Consider the following 16,526-nt stretch of genomic DNA (forward strand, 5'->3'; position numbering starts at 1 on the left):
CTCTGTAAGGTCACTGCTTTTCTTACTACCTCCTGACAAGAGTTGGTGAACGAGGGAGAATCAGTACCACTGAGCTATTTTTCTAGATGTAGTGTTGTGCGGGTGTCTGGCACGGTATTGCTGCAACCACTTCTGGCACCGTAAAGGAATCCTGCCTGAGGATGAAGCCAACACGGGAGGGCAGAGCTGGGTCCTGATCCAATCATTCCTGAAGCCTGTAATCCCCCTAGTTTTTCAGTTTTGTGAGCCACTGTTATCTTTATTGTTAAAGCTAGTTTAAGATGATTTTGTTTCTTTTACCTAAAGAACCTTAACTCATAGAGAATTTCCAAATGCACTTCAGTATCCCCAACTTCAAGCTTCTGGTCATGCCCTTGCAGGTCCCCTGCCTCCTTTCCTGACCTCTTACCTCTCACTTCCTAACTTGACTGTGTGAAGCATAGTCCTTGAACAAGTTGGCTCCTGCCTTCTAGATGCTGCTCCCTCAACCCTAAATGACTGCCTCACATATGAAGACACCTGAGACCTGGGCATTTAAGGCTCAGCTTAGCTCCTACCTCCTCAGGGAGGCCTTTGCTGATAATCTAAATCATCCACCCCCTACCTTCTTGATCACAATACCCTGTTTTCCGGAGTTCTTATTGTCTGAAGTTGTTCTTTCACGGGCTGCTCTGCTGTTTCCTTGATTACAGTGTTAGGGCCACAGGAACAAGGACATTGCCTGGGTCGTCATTTCTCTTTCCCAAGTGTCTGGCAGGGAGTTAAATGTTCAATAAATACTTGGTGGAAATAATGGGTTCCTGGGTCTACACACTGTGTGTAGGCCCAGCCAGTAAGGAGCTCCTCAGAGTTGTCTTTGGAGGGCAACTATCTGCTCCAGTCCTTTATCTTGGGGATTCACATTCTCCTTTCCATGGTCAGGCAGCTGTTTCTTCTGTGCTGTTTTCTGCCTTTGCTTTGTCAAGAATTTCTTTCTTCCTTAGGAAGAAAACAAGAAAAAGCTCCTGACTGTTCAGTTGTGAACTCAATCTTGAAGGTGGGGAAGGAGAGACAGGTTGGACTTCAGGAGAAATGAACAAGTGACAAGAAGGGCCAGAGGCAGTCAGCCATTCCTGGGTCCTTGAGCTGTCCTACTCATTATGGTATACTTGATCAGCAAAAAGCTGTGATTATCCTATGCTACGGCTCAGAGAAGGGAAGGAGTGCTCTTGGCTTGGGGGAGGCCAAAGTACAAGGACTGATCCGAGCAGAGGGTTTTTCTATTTATTACAAAATTTGTTACACAAATACAGCTGACCAAAAGGTCTAAAAACAGCCCAGACTCTTCCAACCCTGATCCACTTGTAGACACAAGCATATAAGCCATGCTTACTCACAGGGGAGCCCTTCTTAGAATTGCCTGTTCCTCAGATGGTTCAGAGTCTTGGGTCCAGTAGCAGAGAGGAGCCCAGCCTGGAAGGGTGACCTCCTGAAGCAGCCCTTGGTGGCAGCTGCTCTGGGTGATGCAGCAGCTGTAAGTTTCATAGTTCACATGTTCCCACCATATAAGTCAGATGAAGGGATGAAAAGAAAAGGGAAGAAGCTGAGGGCTGGGAAAGGGAGCCTGGAAGAGGCTGTCAGTGGGGGAAGGGCACACACTGGGTTTCTTGATCTGGGTGAAGGTACAGGGTATTCACTTTAAAATGATTCTTTCAATTGTACGTATATGTTATATACTTTTCTGTATGAAGGTTGTATCTTACAAATTTTTAAATGTAAGAAAAACCCCAAACCTAAAAGGCTAGCAGTGGGTAAGGGGGCTCAGGATGGTACAGAAAAGAAGAAATGAAAGAGGAGGGAAGATGAAGGAAGGGGACAGTAACGGTAGAAGACGAAATCTCGGAGGTGGTGACGCTGGCCTCAGTTTCTCTTCTTCTGTCCGGAGGCTGGCTCTACTTCTAGGTACCAGAGCCCAACTAGCATACCCAGGATTGAAAAACCTTAAATAAGAGAAAAGATTGGTGGCTGACAGAGGCACAGAGCTTTCTCACACTCTTGTATGTCTGCTCTCCTGCCCCGGCCCTAGGGTGCAGTTCCCATGGGAGGTCTGGGGGGGTTGGATGCTTACTTGCCACCATCAGGGGTGCCAGGACGCCAATCGTGGGAGCTGCAGTCCCAAAGACAAACAGCTCGGAGAGGAAGTGCCCCAGGGCGAGGAGGAAGGTCCAGAGTGTGATGTGGTACAGCCTACAGGGGAGCAGACACGAATGGGAACGAAGGCCCGCTCGTTCAGTGCAGAGGAAAAGCAGTGGTCAGATTCCACACACACATTAATACCAACCCACCATGTGGCTATGGCTAAAGGAAAAGGAGACTTGGGCCCGAGAAAGACCCATCTGCTCAATCACATCGATTTACCCTTTACTTAGGGCAAAATCGAAGGTTTCAGCTGCTCGACTGAGAGGAGAACTGTCCAGGCATCCAAAGTGGATCTCCAAGTCATAGCAAGGTAGGTGGTGAAGCCAGCCCCAGCAAAGCAGAGTCTGGGTTATGGCCATCCTAGCAGTAGAGGCCGTTTCTGGATCAATCTACTTACTCAAAGTGGCTTGGCTCTGTAGTCCAAGCCCACCTGGTAGCTGTTCGGCCAGTGGCTGATCAGTGCTCATATGATGGATGCCTAAGAATGAAAGGCATGAGCAGCGAGGACCTCTCTGGGGCTTTTAGATGCTCTTGCCATGGGGGCTGGTTACTTTGTGTTTTAGCCTAGGACAATGATCAGTTGGAGAACACAGTGGTAACCTCACGGACCAAGGATGTATTCCTTACTTCTGATTAAGAGGTGGAGAAGAGATAGGTTATAGGATGACTGACCACTGGATTGGATATATTTTTTTTTAACTATGAAATTTTTAGAATTAGGAAATATTTCAAACGTACAAAAATTGTTGATCATAGAATACTATAATTAACCCGTATGCAACCAACACCCTGTTCCATCATGTTTTGACATTTTTGGTTCAGATTCTTTTTCCTAAGAAATAAAATATTACAGATAGCAGTTAAAGCATTCTATGTATCCTTATTCACCCTAGATCCCATTCCCCTGCCTCCCTAGAAGGAATTGATATGTTAAATTTGATTTTTATCATTCCTGTGATTTTTTTATACATTTATGTTAATATGAACATAGGGTGTTTTTGAATTTCTGGATTAGGAGGAAATAGAATCAGAGTGTACATCAGAAGAGTATGGGCCAAAGTCCATACCAAAGTCCCAGGGTAAAAAAGGCAACAAACAGAAGCTAGCATTTGTGGCTATCCTGCGTTGGGAGAAGGGGAAATGAATGGGTGATAATGAGATAAGTTTTACTCCAAAAGCACATCAAATGAAAGATACGCCTATCATCAATTTATCATGGTAAAAGTCTTTCAAAGGATTATTTAATTCTCACTCCCTCCCAGGCACCCTGAGGGGTAGGGTAGAACAGATAAACTAGTTCATTTTATACATAAGGATACCAAGATGCAGAGAAGGTGAACAGCTGATCCTTGAACAGCATGGGTCCACTTATACATGGATTTTAAAAGATAAATACAGTACAGTAAATGTATTTTCTCTTCCTTATGATTTTCTTTTTTTCCCCTTATGATTTTCTTAATAATGTTTTCTTTCCTATAGCTCACTTTATTGTAAGAATACATTATATAACACATACAACATATACAAAATGTCTTGATTGATATTCTTATTAGTAAGGCTTCTGGTCAGCAGTAGGTCATTAGTAGTTAAGTTCTGGGGGAGTCAAAAGTTATATGTGGATTTTCAACTGTGGGGAGCCAGTGCTCCTGACTCCCATGTTGTTCAAGGGTCAACCATATAATGAACTTGCAGCTACAAAAATAGTTACTATCAGGATTGAGACAAGAGCCCATTTTCTTGTTTTCGTTCTTGGGCCTTAGGCTGCTTCACTAAACCATACTACTTCCAAAAATACATTTCAATCTAGCACAAGTCAAACCAGAGTTTCAAATTCAAAAAATAACTTAAAAAGTTGGAGAGATCACAGGGTTAATAGCCCTGCTTCAAATCCCACTTGAGTCTGTCTTCCTTAGTTCAAATTAATTGGGCCTCTAACATGTAGAGCTGCAAACTCAGGAATGAAAATCATTACCTCCAAGGGTGGCTAGGAGACTTAATCAAGGTCATGTAGATGAAAGCTCCTGGCATAATCAAAGGTGCTCAGTAAATATCATTACCTCTTTTCCCAAATGCTGAAAGTTTAGATACGACAGAAAAATATTTTAGTGTGAAGTTGACATTTTAGTGGCCTTAGCCACTGACTTGAGCAAACTTTCTGCTTTGACTGTGGTGAGGACAGTTGCAAAGAGAGTTCGAGCCCCCTCCAGTGGCCAGCACCAGTTATAGCATAAAGACAAGAGGCTCTGCAAATGTTCCACACTAGTCTGAGTACCCTAGAAAAGCAGAATATAGGAATCCTGGGTTCCCTTTCACTCTCACCTACTGACTCTACATAAGCTTACGGTGGTTTACTCGTGGGTTCCTTTTTTCATGGATTGTGATTTCTGTTCATTCCTACTTCTTAAGGAGGAATGTGAGAATAAGGTATATGTGGGTGGCTGCTCTAAAAAGAGCACACTATTCTATTTCTTTAGTAGAAGAAAGGCTGATTCTTTAGTAAAGAAGTAGAGGGGTATGATGCAGGCTGCTGGATCATGACACTGCCAGTTGCTATTCACTTCTAAAGAATTTTCAAACTTTAAACCTGTTAGGCCTATTACTTATTATTAGTATTATTATTATTATTAGCCTCGAAAGAATAGGACCTACTAACCTTTTATTATCCATATTCTATAGGCTAATGCATGAAAATGAATAAGCCTCCAGGGGGAGGACCACACTGGGTATGCCTAGCACCTGATTTCCAACAAAAGGATGCTAAGGCTTTTCCTTCCCTTACATACGTCTTGTTGTGGATGTCGATGGCACAGAGGCAGCGAATCACTGATGACAGCAGTGTCCAGATCCCAAAAGTCCGAGCTTGGAGGCCATTCACTATACAGCAGAGAAAAGAGTGTTGAGAGGAGAGAATTAGGATTCCCTCCAAACTCCTTTACTTCACTGGTGGTTCATGAGAGGCAGACTGCTCAGCCTGAACTCTCTGGCTGGGCAGAGGGGAGGCTCTGGTACTATACATGGGAACTAGTAGGAATGGAAGGAATTCAAGAATGAGAACTATTCAGCTCCTCTTCAAATGTCTAGAGTTGGGTGGGGGCAGTTTCAAGAGTAGAAATCCAGAGTCTACCTAGGTAATAACTCCTGAATGTAGCAGTTTATACCTCTGTCCTGGAAGCCACTCTGGTGTGGGTGAAGTTCAGCAAGTCTGGATTGGGACAGGTTTGGGGGAATGTTGCAGACAGTGGTGCATTAATATAAGATGCCTACGTCAGCTTTCAAGGCTGATGCAGGAGAGAACTTGAAAATCCTGAGACCTATCTAAATGCTCAATCTGGTGTGGAAGAGACTGAACTCTTCTTCAGAATCCAGATCTATGTTATTTGAACAAAGCTTAAACTGGGCAGGTTTCCTGTGCATTTGGTACTGGAACAAAGCATTGCTTCTTTGGTGTTTGCTGAGGCCACCTTGCTCTTGATGACTTTGTTCTGGTACTCTGTTCTTAGTAAGTATCTTATCCTGTGAGTACTGATCACAGTCTACCTTAACAGTGGTCCTAGACCCTGGGTGTTTATTAGAGCAACTACAGACGTTTTATGAAATTACCAAGACCTGGGTACCAGACCAATTAAATCATACTCGTTGGAGGTAGGCCCTGGAAATATGCATTTTCTAAAAATACTCTCTCCCTGGGTGATTGTAATGTACAATCTAAGGCATCCTGTGGCCAGGAAAGGCGAAACTGTGAAAGCAAAGATACTTCCTTTACTGGTCTATTGAGCAAGAGAAATTTCAAGGGTAAGACTGATGACTGAAAGGCCGATGAATGTTTACTTGGGCTTTAAAGATTTTCCATCCTTTGGAAAACCAGAGAGTGATACCAATTTCACAACCCTGAAGATCTTTAGATGGTAGTAAGGTGAGAAAAAATTTCATATGCACCAAATATCTAGTGGTTGGCCCCAGAAGGCTACATTCTTTATAATGTCAAACCAGTTTGACAGCTCTTCTGATGAAAAGGCTGGGGAAATAGCTCTAGTTAGTGACACACAAAAGTGGAATATCTCATCATCTGTAGCCAGTTTAGGCATCAGGTGAAATTCTGGAGGACTAGGTCAGATAACCTCTAAAATCCTGTGAATCTACACAGCAGAGGGCAGTGTTTGGGGGGGGGGGGGGAAGTGGAACTTTTCCAGATACTTTACTCCTATTGAGCTTTGCTCAAAATGAGCCTTAGCCTACTTAAGATTCATTTTGTATGGAGATGTTACAGAAAAATGAGCTAGGTCAGAGCCCGAATCTGGGTTAGCTATAAATGTGACACAGAATTGTCAGCTGCGTGAAATGGTGCTGCAGCTCAAACACCACTACCCCACACATCAGTGCAAGGAAGCACAAGCTGAAATGTGAAAATACTCTCAGCTGGGAGGCTCAGGAAACTGGGTAAGGCCAGCAGAGGCCTTCTCAGTTTCACTTTGGGAGACCAGTTCAGAGGAATTTTGGACATCTTCTCAGGGACTCTTCAGTGTTTGGGAAGAGCTTGGATTGGTAACTCCCTATCTGCAGCATGGAATAAACCATGGCACAGCCTTGCTTCTGAAGAGGGCTGAGATCATATGAAAAGCTTTTTTATCGCTTTCTAGTGGGGCATCCCAGAGTCACCAAATAACTCTATCTTCTCACTTATCCTTGTAATACATTTGTATTGTCTGTGAAATGTAAAGGACAGTATAACATGGATGAAAATGTATTCAGACAAGCTTGGGGGAAAAAGGGCCAAGTGCTATCCAGAAAGTCTATTATTCCAGTGGCTTTCCGAGTTAGCCAGCAGCAGAATCACCTGGGAGGTTACGAAAAAATAGACTTGGGGCCCCACTTGGTGTAGAAATTTCAGGAAATAAGTTTGGAGGAGAAAATAGGTACCTGTGATGTTTGCTTTTAAATTTCTTAGGTAGTTCTCAAGGATAGCCTGGTCTGGGAACCACAATTAGGCCACTCCCATACAGGATGCAGTTCTCTGACTTCTTACCAAGATCCGGCTTGCCAGTGTAGAGCTTTTCATAGAGAAAGGTGTGGTCTCGGAAGCTCTGCAGCGTGTTCCCTATGGCTATGATGGACACCATAACCAGCCAGCTTCGTAACACATTCAAGAAACGGCTCATGACTTCCCTCCAACCCGAGAAAGCTTTTTGCCTTGGGAACAAAGGCAAAAAACAGGAGACAGCAGTTAGTCTACTTCAAGCATAAGCTATCTGATTTGGGTAGTTAACTTGCGTCCCACTCATAAGTTATCTGGGCAATCATTTTGCGAATTCCTTTCCAAGTCTCTAAGGCCCATCCACCCTCAGTTATCTTAACATACTATTCTTACTTCACAGGGTTAGTTCACTGCCTTTGGATATTTGCCCTATATCGAAGGGTGCTAACCTGTACCTAGAGTAAAAAAGGCTAAATAACGCAATGGCTGGAAATGGTAAAGCCAGACAAAAATAATGGAGAAAAAAGGAAACAAACGAAAAGGAGGTGTACAAATATTACTATAAAGTAATAAAATGGATTTGTGTGACACTAAGAGAAACTGGTCTTGATATTTACTCATACTAGTAGCAGTGAATCAACAGTATACTTTGCAGTAGGTGGCACAGTACTTATTTTTGTCTAAGCAACTTCTCCACAATGGTAGCCTAAATCAGAACTGTTTTCTCTTGGCTGGAATCAGTCCTTTAATATCTAAACCCCTAGCCTAGTTTTTTTATGTCATTCTTATAATGCAAGTGGCGCAAGGTAATGATAAATCTACTAACATATCCGTCTAGCTATTGATGACAGACCCTTCTAAGCACAGGAAAGCCTTATACATTTGAGTGGGATCTATGGAGTGATGGCAATATTTACACTCTCAGGTATTCTCTACTCTGGTTCTCAGGTCACTCATGCTCCATAAGCTAGAACAAAATAAAAGTTAAACTTTTGTGACTTGAAAACAAGCATAAAAATTGAATGGAGAAGGAAACAGTAATGTTGGTGTTGGGTTGCAAGAGAGATTATGACAGGGCAGCCCCAGTGGCCCAGCGGTTTGGCGCCACCTTCAGCCTGGGGCGTGATCCTGGAGACCCGGGATTGAGTGCCACGTCAGGCTCCCTGCATGGAGCCTGCTTCTCCCTCTGCCTGTGTCTCTGCCTCTCTCTCTCTATGTCTCTCATTAATAAATGAATAAAATCTTAAAAAAAAAAGAGAGAGATTATGACAGCTAACAGTTATCATGCACTTGTATATGCCATATCCCCAGCCATGTATATATTATCTCATTTAATCCCTAAACAAGGTGGGTAGGCACTATTACTATTTCCATTTGACAGATGAGAGTTGGCACGGAGAAATTAAGTGATTTGCTTGAAGTTACACAGCTTATGCGTGGCAAAGCTGAGATTCAAATTATGCTCTGTTGGATTCTATATTGCAATACTGCCTCACTGTTTGAGAATATTTTGATGAAGTTTCTATTCTCAAAGACTAAGTATACTATATACGCTTGTGCCTTGAAGTTGTATACAAAATCCAATTACGTTCTGTATTTTTTGTTTAAAAAAAAAAGCTTCCACGAATCCTTGAGGAGCAACGATTTCAATCAACTTGATTTAAATAAAACTCGTGGATAAAGAATTTAAGAACAGAACTACTACTTCTCATTTTCATTGTAGTTTTTTTTTTTTTTTTTTGGTTGTTTTTTGCTTTCCCCACAGTTCATCTGTTGTAAGGTTAACTTCTTGGGCCTGAAGTGGTGATAAGTCTTCAGGCTTCCTTTGTCACTCTGGCACAAGTTTCAGTATGATCAGCTGAAATCGATATTAAAGTCAGCCATGGCATAAGACAGTGTGAAGCACTAAAAAGAAAACAAAATAGAGAAACAAAAAAAGGAGCTCTAGAGGAGGAAGCAGGAATCCCTCAGGGAGGGGTAGATGACAACAATGGATCTTGTTGAAGTCCAGAGAGAACAGAGCTTTATTGGAGATCAGAAGTGGTCATGGCATGGGCCAAGACACCCCCCCCACACACACACACACATCCTTATTTTCTCACCATTTCTCAATAGGAGACTCAGGCTTTCTCCTCCCAGGGTCAGAAACGCCTTATGGAGAGCCCCCTTCTCTGAGAGAACTTATGCCCATTTTACGGAAGCACTTAGAAATCCTAACAGATGATGAGGGCAGAGCCTGAGCACTCTTCCGATCTGCTCTACCAGAATCCTCACCCCCATTTGCCCCAAAGCTTTAGAGCCTCCGAGAGTACCCAACATCTGTTCTCCAATTTTGTCCTGGCCCGGCCCAGGAAAGGTGTGGTGTTAAAACTAGTCAGGAGGGAGGTTCCTACCCTTCCAACAATCATTTTGCAGCTGTGAGACCCTGCGTGAGAAATCTGCAAAATGGAGTTAAAAAACAAAAACAAAGACAAAAAACAAAAACCCATCTCAAGGGTTATTCCGTGAGAAGGTGAAGGTTCCTTGCCCTGGGCTCAGAGTAGCCGCTCATTCATCCATCCGCTCATTGGTTCCTCCAGCCTACCAAGCCCTTCTTCATCTTCACAGTCCCAGCTCCCCCGTCTCAAGGTCTCTCCAACCCTTGGTCTCGCCTCCATTTTTCCAGGCTCCCTGGATCCTTTCCGTCAGATGCCACACAAACACGTCCCCCCCTCTTCTCCTCCACATGGTCCGTACCTGGTGACCGGATCCCCAGCACAGCAGCGGGCAGCACCAGCGGGAGCCCCGGCGGCAGCAGCCAAGCTCCAAAAGCGGTCCAACGAGCGAGGAGCCCACCTGAGCCATTTGTCCTCGCCCCCGCCCACAGCCCGGCTCCAGGATTGGGTCGTTTCCGTCAGTCCTCGCTCTGATTGGCGGCTCCGGTTGTGCTCGAGCAGGAGATGGGGCGTGAACCCTCTTACTGCCAATCAGTGGTCGCCGATGCCCAAGCTTCACCCTGGGTACCGCCACTCGCGCCGCGGAGCCGTCCGGTTGAGCGTGGCCGAAGAACCCCGGCGCTGGAGGCTGGTGGAGGGAGAAAGAGCGGAAAAAAGAAAAAAAAAAAAAAAAAGGAGTCGAGACTTTGGCTGAGAGCAAAGCTCTGCGCCCGCGCGGCGCGGCGGTGACGACATTCCTTCGCGCCCAAAGCCGAGTGACGACATTCCTTCGCGCCCAAAGCCGAGCGTTTTTAAGCGCGGGGTGGCGGGCGCCTGCGCAGTGGCTCCGAGCGGGCGGTTGCTGGTTGGTTGTTGTAGTAACGGGGGAAGCAGCGGTCGGCGGCGGCCGGGAGCCCGGCTGGGGAAGGAGGAGGGAGGTGGGCGCAGAGCGCGGTCCCCGCCGGCCGGCCGGCCCCGAGCCATGGGAAGATGAGCCAGGTAAACGCCTGCGCTGGCGCGCTCCGCTCCGCGAGGGAGGGGAGCTCCCGAGTCTGGGCGGGCGCCGGCCGCTGCACTTCCCTGTCGGGGTCCGGGAGCAGCTGTTGGTTTCCGGGCGCGCCGGGCTGAATCGCCGCGGCGGAGTCCCCCCTGCCCTCCCGCGGGGAGCATCGGAGGACCTGCCGGGGGTGGGACCGCGGGGCTGATCCCTTTAGGGCGGGGACGCTCCTCGGGCGAGTGTCCTTAATCTTCTTCGGATCGCCGTCTTCTCGGCTCGGCTGGCAGCCTGCAACGGGTTTGGCATCCCTTCCTCCCTGGGAGGTTTCGTGTGCTTTAATTTAAAGGACTTCCCAGCACTTTGGGAAAGATCGAGAAATTCCCGTTGGGAATCCTCGGAAGGACATCTTCTTTGAAGTTGTTAGATATTGCCCGTTCCGCTGAGGATCTGTAGGGATCGTTACCGGGATTGCCAGGTTTTTTTTTTTTTTTTGGTCTTGTAGACGATCTTTATCATATTTTGAATGTATAGAAAAATGAGATCTGCAAAGATAGACATCACATGGTTATGTCGGAGTAACAGGGTTATGGGCATCGAAACGTTTTCGTTTTCTTTACCTGTAATTTCAATCCCATCCTTAAACACAACGAACATGTATTTTTTACGGATGCAAAAAAATATTTTAACTTGGAAATATCCTAATTTCAAGGTCTATTTGGGAGTCAAATCATAGTTTGTGATTTTCAGTAGCGGAGAATGATTTTTGAGAGTGTTTGGAAGGACAGTTTTGTTTTGTTTTCAGCTATTTATGACCTTGATTCAGGAGAATATAATCTTATAGTTTATAAGAATAATCTTATAGTTTAGTAGTTAAATTTGTTTTAGTGAAGTATGAGGGCATTTCACCTGTATGCCTGTCCTAGAGTCTAAAGAAATATTTTCAAGCATTGTATATCTTGAGTTTTTATTCTTAAAATAAAAAAAAACAAGTTTTTCCAGCATGGGGTCTGTCTGTTTTTGGGCAGTCATCCACCTACCTCAGACTTTCCTAAAAAGCTAATTTTTGTTAGTTTTAGTATATATGAGAAAATTGAAAAGCTCAAACTGAGTAACAGCTCTTTAAATACATGAAGGACAGACGGTATGTTTGAAAAAAGCCTTGATTTTTGTGGCATATGAGAGGCACTGTGATAGAAGGTAAGCTTCTAGATGTTGCACACCATTTAGGTAAATACTCATATTTGTTGCATGGAAGATCAATAGCAATAATCACCAAGTAGAAAATGGCATTATGTTTCACATCATTTGGCTTTCTTGCAGGAATCCGTGCCACCTAAATTGTTTGACCCAGTGAATCTTCAAGGAAAGGTCCCTGAGGCCCCCGTCTGCTGACTGCATGACAAACCCTAAAGGAAATGCCAGTCGTGATGGCCCGGGACCTGGAGGAAACAGCATCATCCTCAGAGGATGAGGAGGTGGTAAGCCAAGAGTAAGTAAGAGCAAGACTGCCTTGACCCTTTGCCTTTAGGGTGGAAAATAACTCTCTTTTACTTAAACCTTCTTTTACCTCATTCTTCCTTGGTATAGTCTGACTCTGGTTTTATTTTCTAGCCACAAACTGAACCAAGATATTATGAGTTGATCACCATTGGCTATCTGAAATGAGATAAGGTTCTGTTTCTGGGTTCATGAGTGAATCTTGGCTCTAGATATTGCTATTTGTGAACTCTTGACTGGAGCTTCTAACATAGGAGATTTTTAAATTTGTAGATATTAAAGCAAAGGAGGTCTCCAACATCTATGAGATAAGTTATTTTCTCAAACGCCTTACAATGATAGAAAATAGTATGTACCAGAATAACTGTGGGACAGTACGTTAGAATTCTATGACCTGTGCTGTGCCATTGGACCACATTGCTTTCCTGAGATCTTCTAGTTTTTTGATTGCTGGATTCTCATAATAATAAAAATGAATGATGGTAATAAGTGCAGCTTATCATTTAGCATAGATGACAGTAAGGGCTTTAACTGATGTGTCTCATTTAATCTGAGGATGTTATTATTCCCACTTTAGTAAGCTCAGCTTCACACAGATCAAAGAACTTTTTCAGGGGTTCAGAGAGTGTGAGTGATGGATTGAAATTCAGACCTGGTTTTCCTGGATTTTGAGGCACCTGCTATTTTGCCTCTTTGAACATTATTACTTGACACAGGGAACAAAGAGAGAGTCTGACTTAAAGTTAAGATTAGTTTTTAAGCTTCTCTGTGAATCCCCTTAGGTACACATGTGTGCTATGTAACCTGAAAAGTGGGGATAATACCTCTCAGGCTGTTTTGAAGGGGTATGGTTAGGATCAAATAGAATGATATGTATGAAGTTAGGATCAAATAGAATGATATGTATGATATGTATGAAGCTTTATAAATGATGAAGTGCCATACAAATGTTAAGACAGTATTGTTACTAGCTTTAATATTGAATTTAAAGTGGATTTCTTATTATAAAGTAGAAGGTTACATTATTTAATGTAACTAGAAAAAATTATTGAAGCATTCATATAGCTTTGGGGAAAGGCTTCCATCACTGTTAGGTCATAGAAAATAATAGAGCTTTGACATTATATTTGGGTCAGTCTTATTCAGGATAATTAAATGGATAATTCCGTCTGATCACTTTATCCTCTTGTGAGTTTTTGCTTTCTGTGTGCTGCCTCTTCCCTATTTTACGAAATTTTTGATTTTTGCGAGCATCAGTCTAATTTCAGGATCATTCTTTTACTTCATGAATATTTTTTATTAGTGCTCTTCGGAGTTGGGCTTGATCTCACCATCCTGAGATCACGACTTTAGTGGAAACCAAGAGTCAGATGCTCAACCAACTATACCACCCGGGCACCCCGACCCTGTGGGGGTAGTCTTTGATTAGCACTTAAAAGTGGGGAATATTGGGAAGAATCATAGTGTCTGGACCACCACTGTGATGGGTGCCATCTGGCAGCTGATAGATTGAGAGGAGAGCTGCCAAATTGTTGTCCAGCCTCATCACACCAGATGAGGAATACTGTGACCATAGGTAGTCTAGTGGCATTTAATAACTACCTAACTGGGATCCCTGGGTGGCGCAGTGGTTTGGCGCCTGCCTTTGGCCCAGGGCGCGATTCTGGAGACTCGGGATCGAATCCCACGTCGGGCTCCCTGCATGGAGCCTGCTTCTTCCTCTGCCTGTGTCTCTGCCTCTCTCTCTCTCTCTGTGACTATCATGAATAAATAAATAAAATCTTTAAAAAAAAAAAAAAAAAAAAAAAAAAGAATAACTACCTAACTTAGAAGTATTGATAAATGTAAATGATATTTTGAGATATGTGCAACAACTGAAATATGGTATAAAAAATCTATAATGCAGGGATCCCTGGGTGGCGCAGCGGTTTGGCGCCTGCCTTTGGCCCAGGGCGCGATCCTGGAGACCCGGGATCGAATCCCGCGTCGGGCTCCCGGTGCATGGAGCCTGCTTCTCCCTCTGCCTGTGTCTCTGCCTCTCTCTCTCTCTCTCTGTGACTATCATAAATAAAAAAAAAAAAAAAAAATCTATAATGCAGACAGACTCAAAAGATACAGATAATGCTTTGTTGCCTATATTCATAATTGAGAAATGGCTAAATTTCTAGTAGAAGTTAGTGAACATACAGGTGTAATTCTAGTCCAGATTCATAGATTTTTTTTGCTCTTCTTCCTTTCAGACTCCTACTGTTGACTTTTGATTGTGAATGTTCCATCAACTCATGTCTTGTCTACCAGACACTTATTATATACATTAGGAATCTTAAGACAGTCTTGTTTACACTTGGAGTAATATGCTTACATTTTTAAAGTTTTGGAAGTTATAAGGCCTTAAATCACCTAAAGATGTATATCTATGGACATCTGCTAGATCTGCTCAGATCCCAAGGCTGTATTAAAGTGTTAATGCCTGGCAATCCTGGACTTTAGGACTAGAAACTATCCAGGCAATCCTTGTTTTGCATGGCATTATTTCAATAGTAAATTTAAAGGGATCCTTTTTCTAGGGGATCTGAAATATAAATTTATATATAGATGTGGAAAGACTTGATATAAGAAATCTTATATCAAGTCGTTCCAGGCCTTAATTTCAGTTCCTATCATAAAAGCCAGCTTTATAGCAGCTCATGAATGTATAATTGGGGGAAAAAAGATCAACAACAAATGATTATACAGTGAGTACTACAGGAGGTCAGAGACAAGGCATCACTGTGGGCTGTTGGAGCCGGGGGAAGGCTCCATGGGGATGGCAAAATGTCCTCTGCCTAAGAGTGGGATCAAGTGCACGGAAGTGAGGAAGGCATTTCCAGCAGGGGCATTGGTATGAATTAGGCCTCGAAGCTTTGAGTTATGTAGGCTAGATCCCAGGAGTGAATAATATATGTGCTGCATGAAATTGCTTCTTCTTCTTTTCTTTCTTTCTTTCTTTCTTTCTTTCTTTCTTTCTTTCTTTCTTTCTTTCTTTCTTTCTTTCTTTCTTTCCTTTCTTTCCTTTCTTTCCTTTCTTTCCTTTCTTTCCTTTCTTTTTAAAATATTTTATTTATTCATGAGACACACAGAGAGAGGTAGAAACATAGGCAGAGGGAGAGGCAGGCTCCCTCTAGGGAGCCTGATGCAGGACTCTGTCTCAGGACCCCAGAATCATGACCTGAGCTGAAGGCAGACGTGCAAACGCCGAGGCACTCAATTAAGAAATTGCTTCTTAAGAACCACAATGTTGTTAGGCTTTCAATGAAGTGAACCTTGAACTGTTCTACTTCGGTAATTAAGCATCCAAGTCCTATGTTTTTTCATGCCTATAAGAGCATGTTTTCTTAGTATATACCAGTTTCTGGTATGAATGAAAATTTAAAGTTCCAGTTTTCAGTTTCCTCACTATTTTGAATCTTTTGCCTTTAGCACCACCTGGTGGGCGCATGCTTTTAATGACAATACAGCACATACCTTAAGCGTATTTTAGTTGGCCTCACTGAATTCATAATGTGTCTACCACCTCTTTTATCTTTCATAGGTTGTAAGTAGAAGGATTTCTCTGACAGGGATTTGGCTTTGCACAAATAGCATAGCTAGGGCCTTGGCTCTTCTCAGCCGTGTATCTGTTTATTGTGTTCCTCACCCTCGTCAGGCATTTTAACTTGTAGCAGTAATCCATTGTTTGTAAGTAGGAAGGCACCATGGTCCAGTTTATAGCTAGTGCTAGATTGACAAGGAACTTTGGCTAATTTCCAGAGTTTCTGTCCAAGACTTTGCAGTTTAGGCTGCCTATTTTTTCCTCTGTCCTCTAACTTAGAAATATAGTGGAAAAATTACAGTTGGAAGAGATCCTAGGAATCATCTGGCCTCATGCCTGCATTTTACAGGTGTTTAAGATTAAAAAGCAAGCAAACCACACACACAAAAAATCCTTCTTGCTAAAAAGTGCCTTTGATAAATACCTTTCTCACAAATGGGCCCTATTACCCAGGTCAAAAAAGCAGGAACAGTAAGCATTCACATTCCAGTTCTAGAAAACAGGAAATGAACTAGGCACAGTGTTCTTTGCTTTTCCTCACTAAAACACTTTGGCAGCTCATCCCAAGTCTCAAGGCTGCCTCAGTTCTGTTTGGTAGCCTGGCAGCCTGTGCATTCAAAACGGGGATCTGTTGAAACTTGGGTCGGGAGGGTCTGACTTGGCCCTGAGCTTTGTAGTATGACCTTTTTTAAGGGGTGTGGTCATGTGAGTTTTTGAGAGCAGCCCAAATTTTGGCTAAATGGATCTTACTATATTTAAGGAATTGGTAGGTTCCCAGAGGGTTAGGTTTAAGGTGGTCTGTATACAAAACATCACTGAAATGTGATTAGGAAGATGGAAGGGTGGACGGAGCACAGGTAGGCACCAAGGTTCAGATACCTCTTCCTTACTTTACCA

General features: G+C 43.4%; 2 protein-coding genes across 34 annotated transcripts in view; one reads left to right on the plus strand and one right to left on the minus strand.

Moving 5' to 3' along the window:
• Positions 1-1,249: 1,249 nt before the first annotated feature.
• Positions 1,250-10,279, minus strand: ERG28 (ergosterol biosynthesis 28 homolog). 2 transcript variants are annotated; one of them, XM_077910083.1, is made up of 5 exons: positions 9,887-10,279; positions 7,202-7,365; positions 4,958-5,052; positions 2,108-2,226; positions 1,250-1,979 (listed from the first exon to the last, which is right to left on the minus strand). In XM_077910083.1, exons 2-5 carry the CDS (start codon positions 7,332-7,334, stop codon positions 1,781-1,783), a joined length of 546 nt encoding a protein of 181 aa, XP_077766209.1. In that variant the 5' UTR covers positions 7,335-7,365; positions 9,887-10,279; the 3' UTR covers positions 1,250-1,780. The 2 variants fall into 2 exon arrangements, with proteins under 2 accessions (XP_077766209.1, XP_077766211.1); XM_077910085.1 differs by having other exon boundaries at positions 4,962-5,052; positions 9,887-10,270.
• A 118-nt stretch (positions 10,280-10,397) lies between these two features.
• Positions 10,398-16,526, plus strand: part of TTLL5 (tubulin tyrosine ligase like 5) — a 269,627-nt gene continuing 263,498 nt past the window's right edge. For 15 of the 32 annotated variants that reach the window (XR_013386539.1, XR_013386545.1, XR_013386544.1 and 12 more), the window contains exons 1-2: positions 10,399-10,563; positions 11,882-12,050. Coding sequence is in view for 22 of the 32 variants with exons in the window: in XM_077910048.1 (XP_077766174.1) it covers positions 11,977-12,050 (74 nt within the window). In the remaining 10 variants the exon portion in view is untranslated. Of the gene's footprint in view, positions 10,564-11,881; positions 12,051-16,526 lie in introns of all 32 variants that reach the window. The other 17 variants (XR_013386548.1, XR_013386547.1, XR_013386549.1 and 14 more) reach the window with 2 other exon arrangements.

Source organism: Canis aureus, chromosome 9 (genome assembly GCF_053574225.1).
Source record: "Canis aureus isolate CA01 chromosome 9, VMU_Caureus_v.1.0, whole genome shotgun sequence".
Lineage (NCBI taxonomy): Eukaryota > Metazoa > Chordata > Mammalia > Carnivora > Canidae > Canis > Canis aureus.

What these genes read in the sequence shown, in the direction of transcription:
- ERG28 (XM_077910083.1), bottom strand. Translation starts at nt 7,334, where the DNA reads ATGAGCCGTTTCTTGAATGTGTTACGAAGCTGGCTGGTTATGGTGTCC. An exon ending in ACATCCACAACAAGACGTAT is followed by an intron (nt 2,227 to 4,957) that starts GTAAGGGAAGGA and finishes GCTCCCCTGTAG; the next exon opens with GCTGTACCACATCACACTCT. An exon ending in GGCACCCCTGATGGTGGCAA is followed by an intron (nt 1,980 to 2,107) that starts GTAAGCATCCAA and finishes CTCTTATTTAAG; the next exon opens with GTTTTTCAATCCTGGGTATG.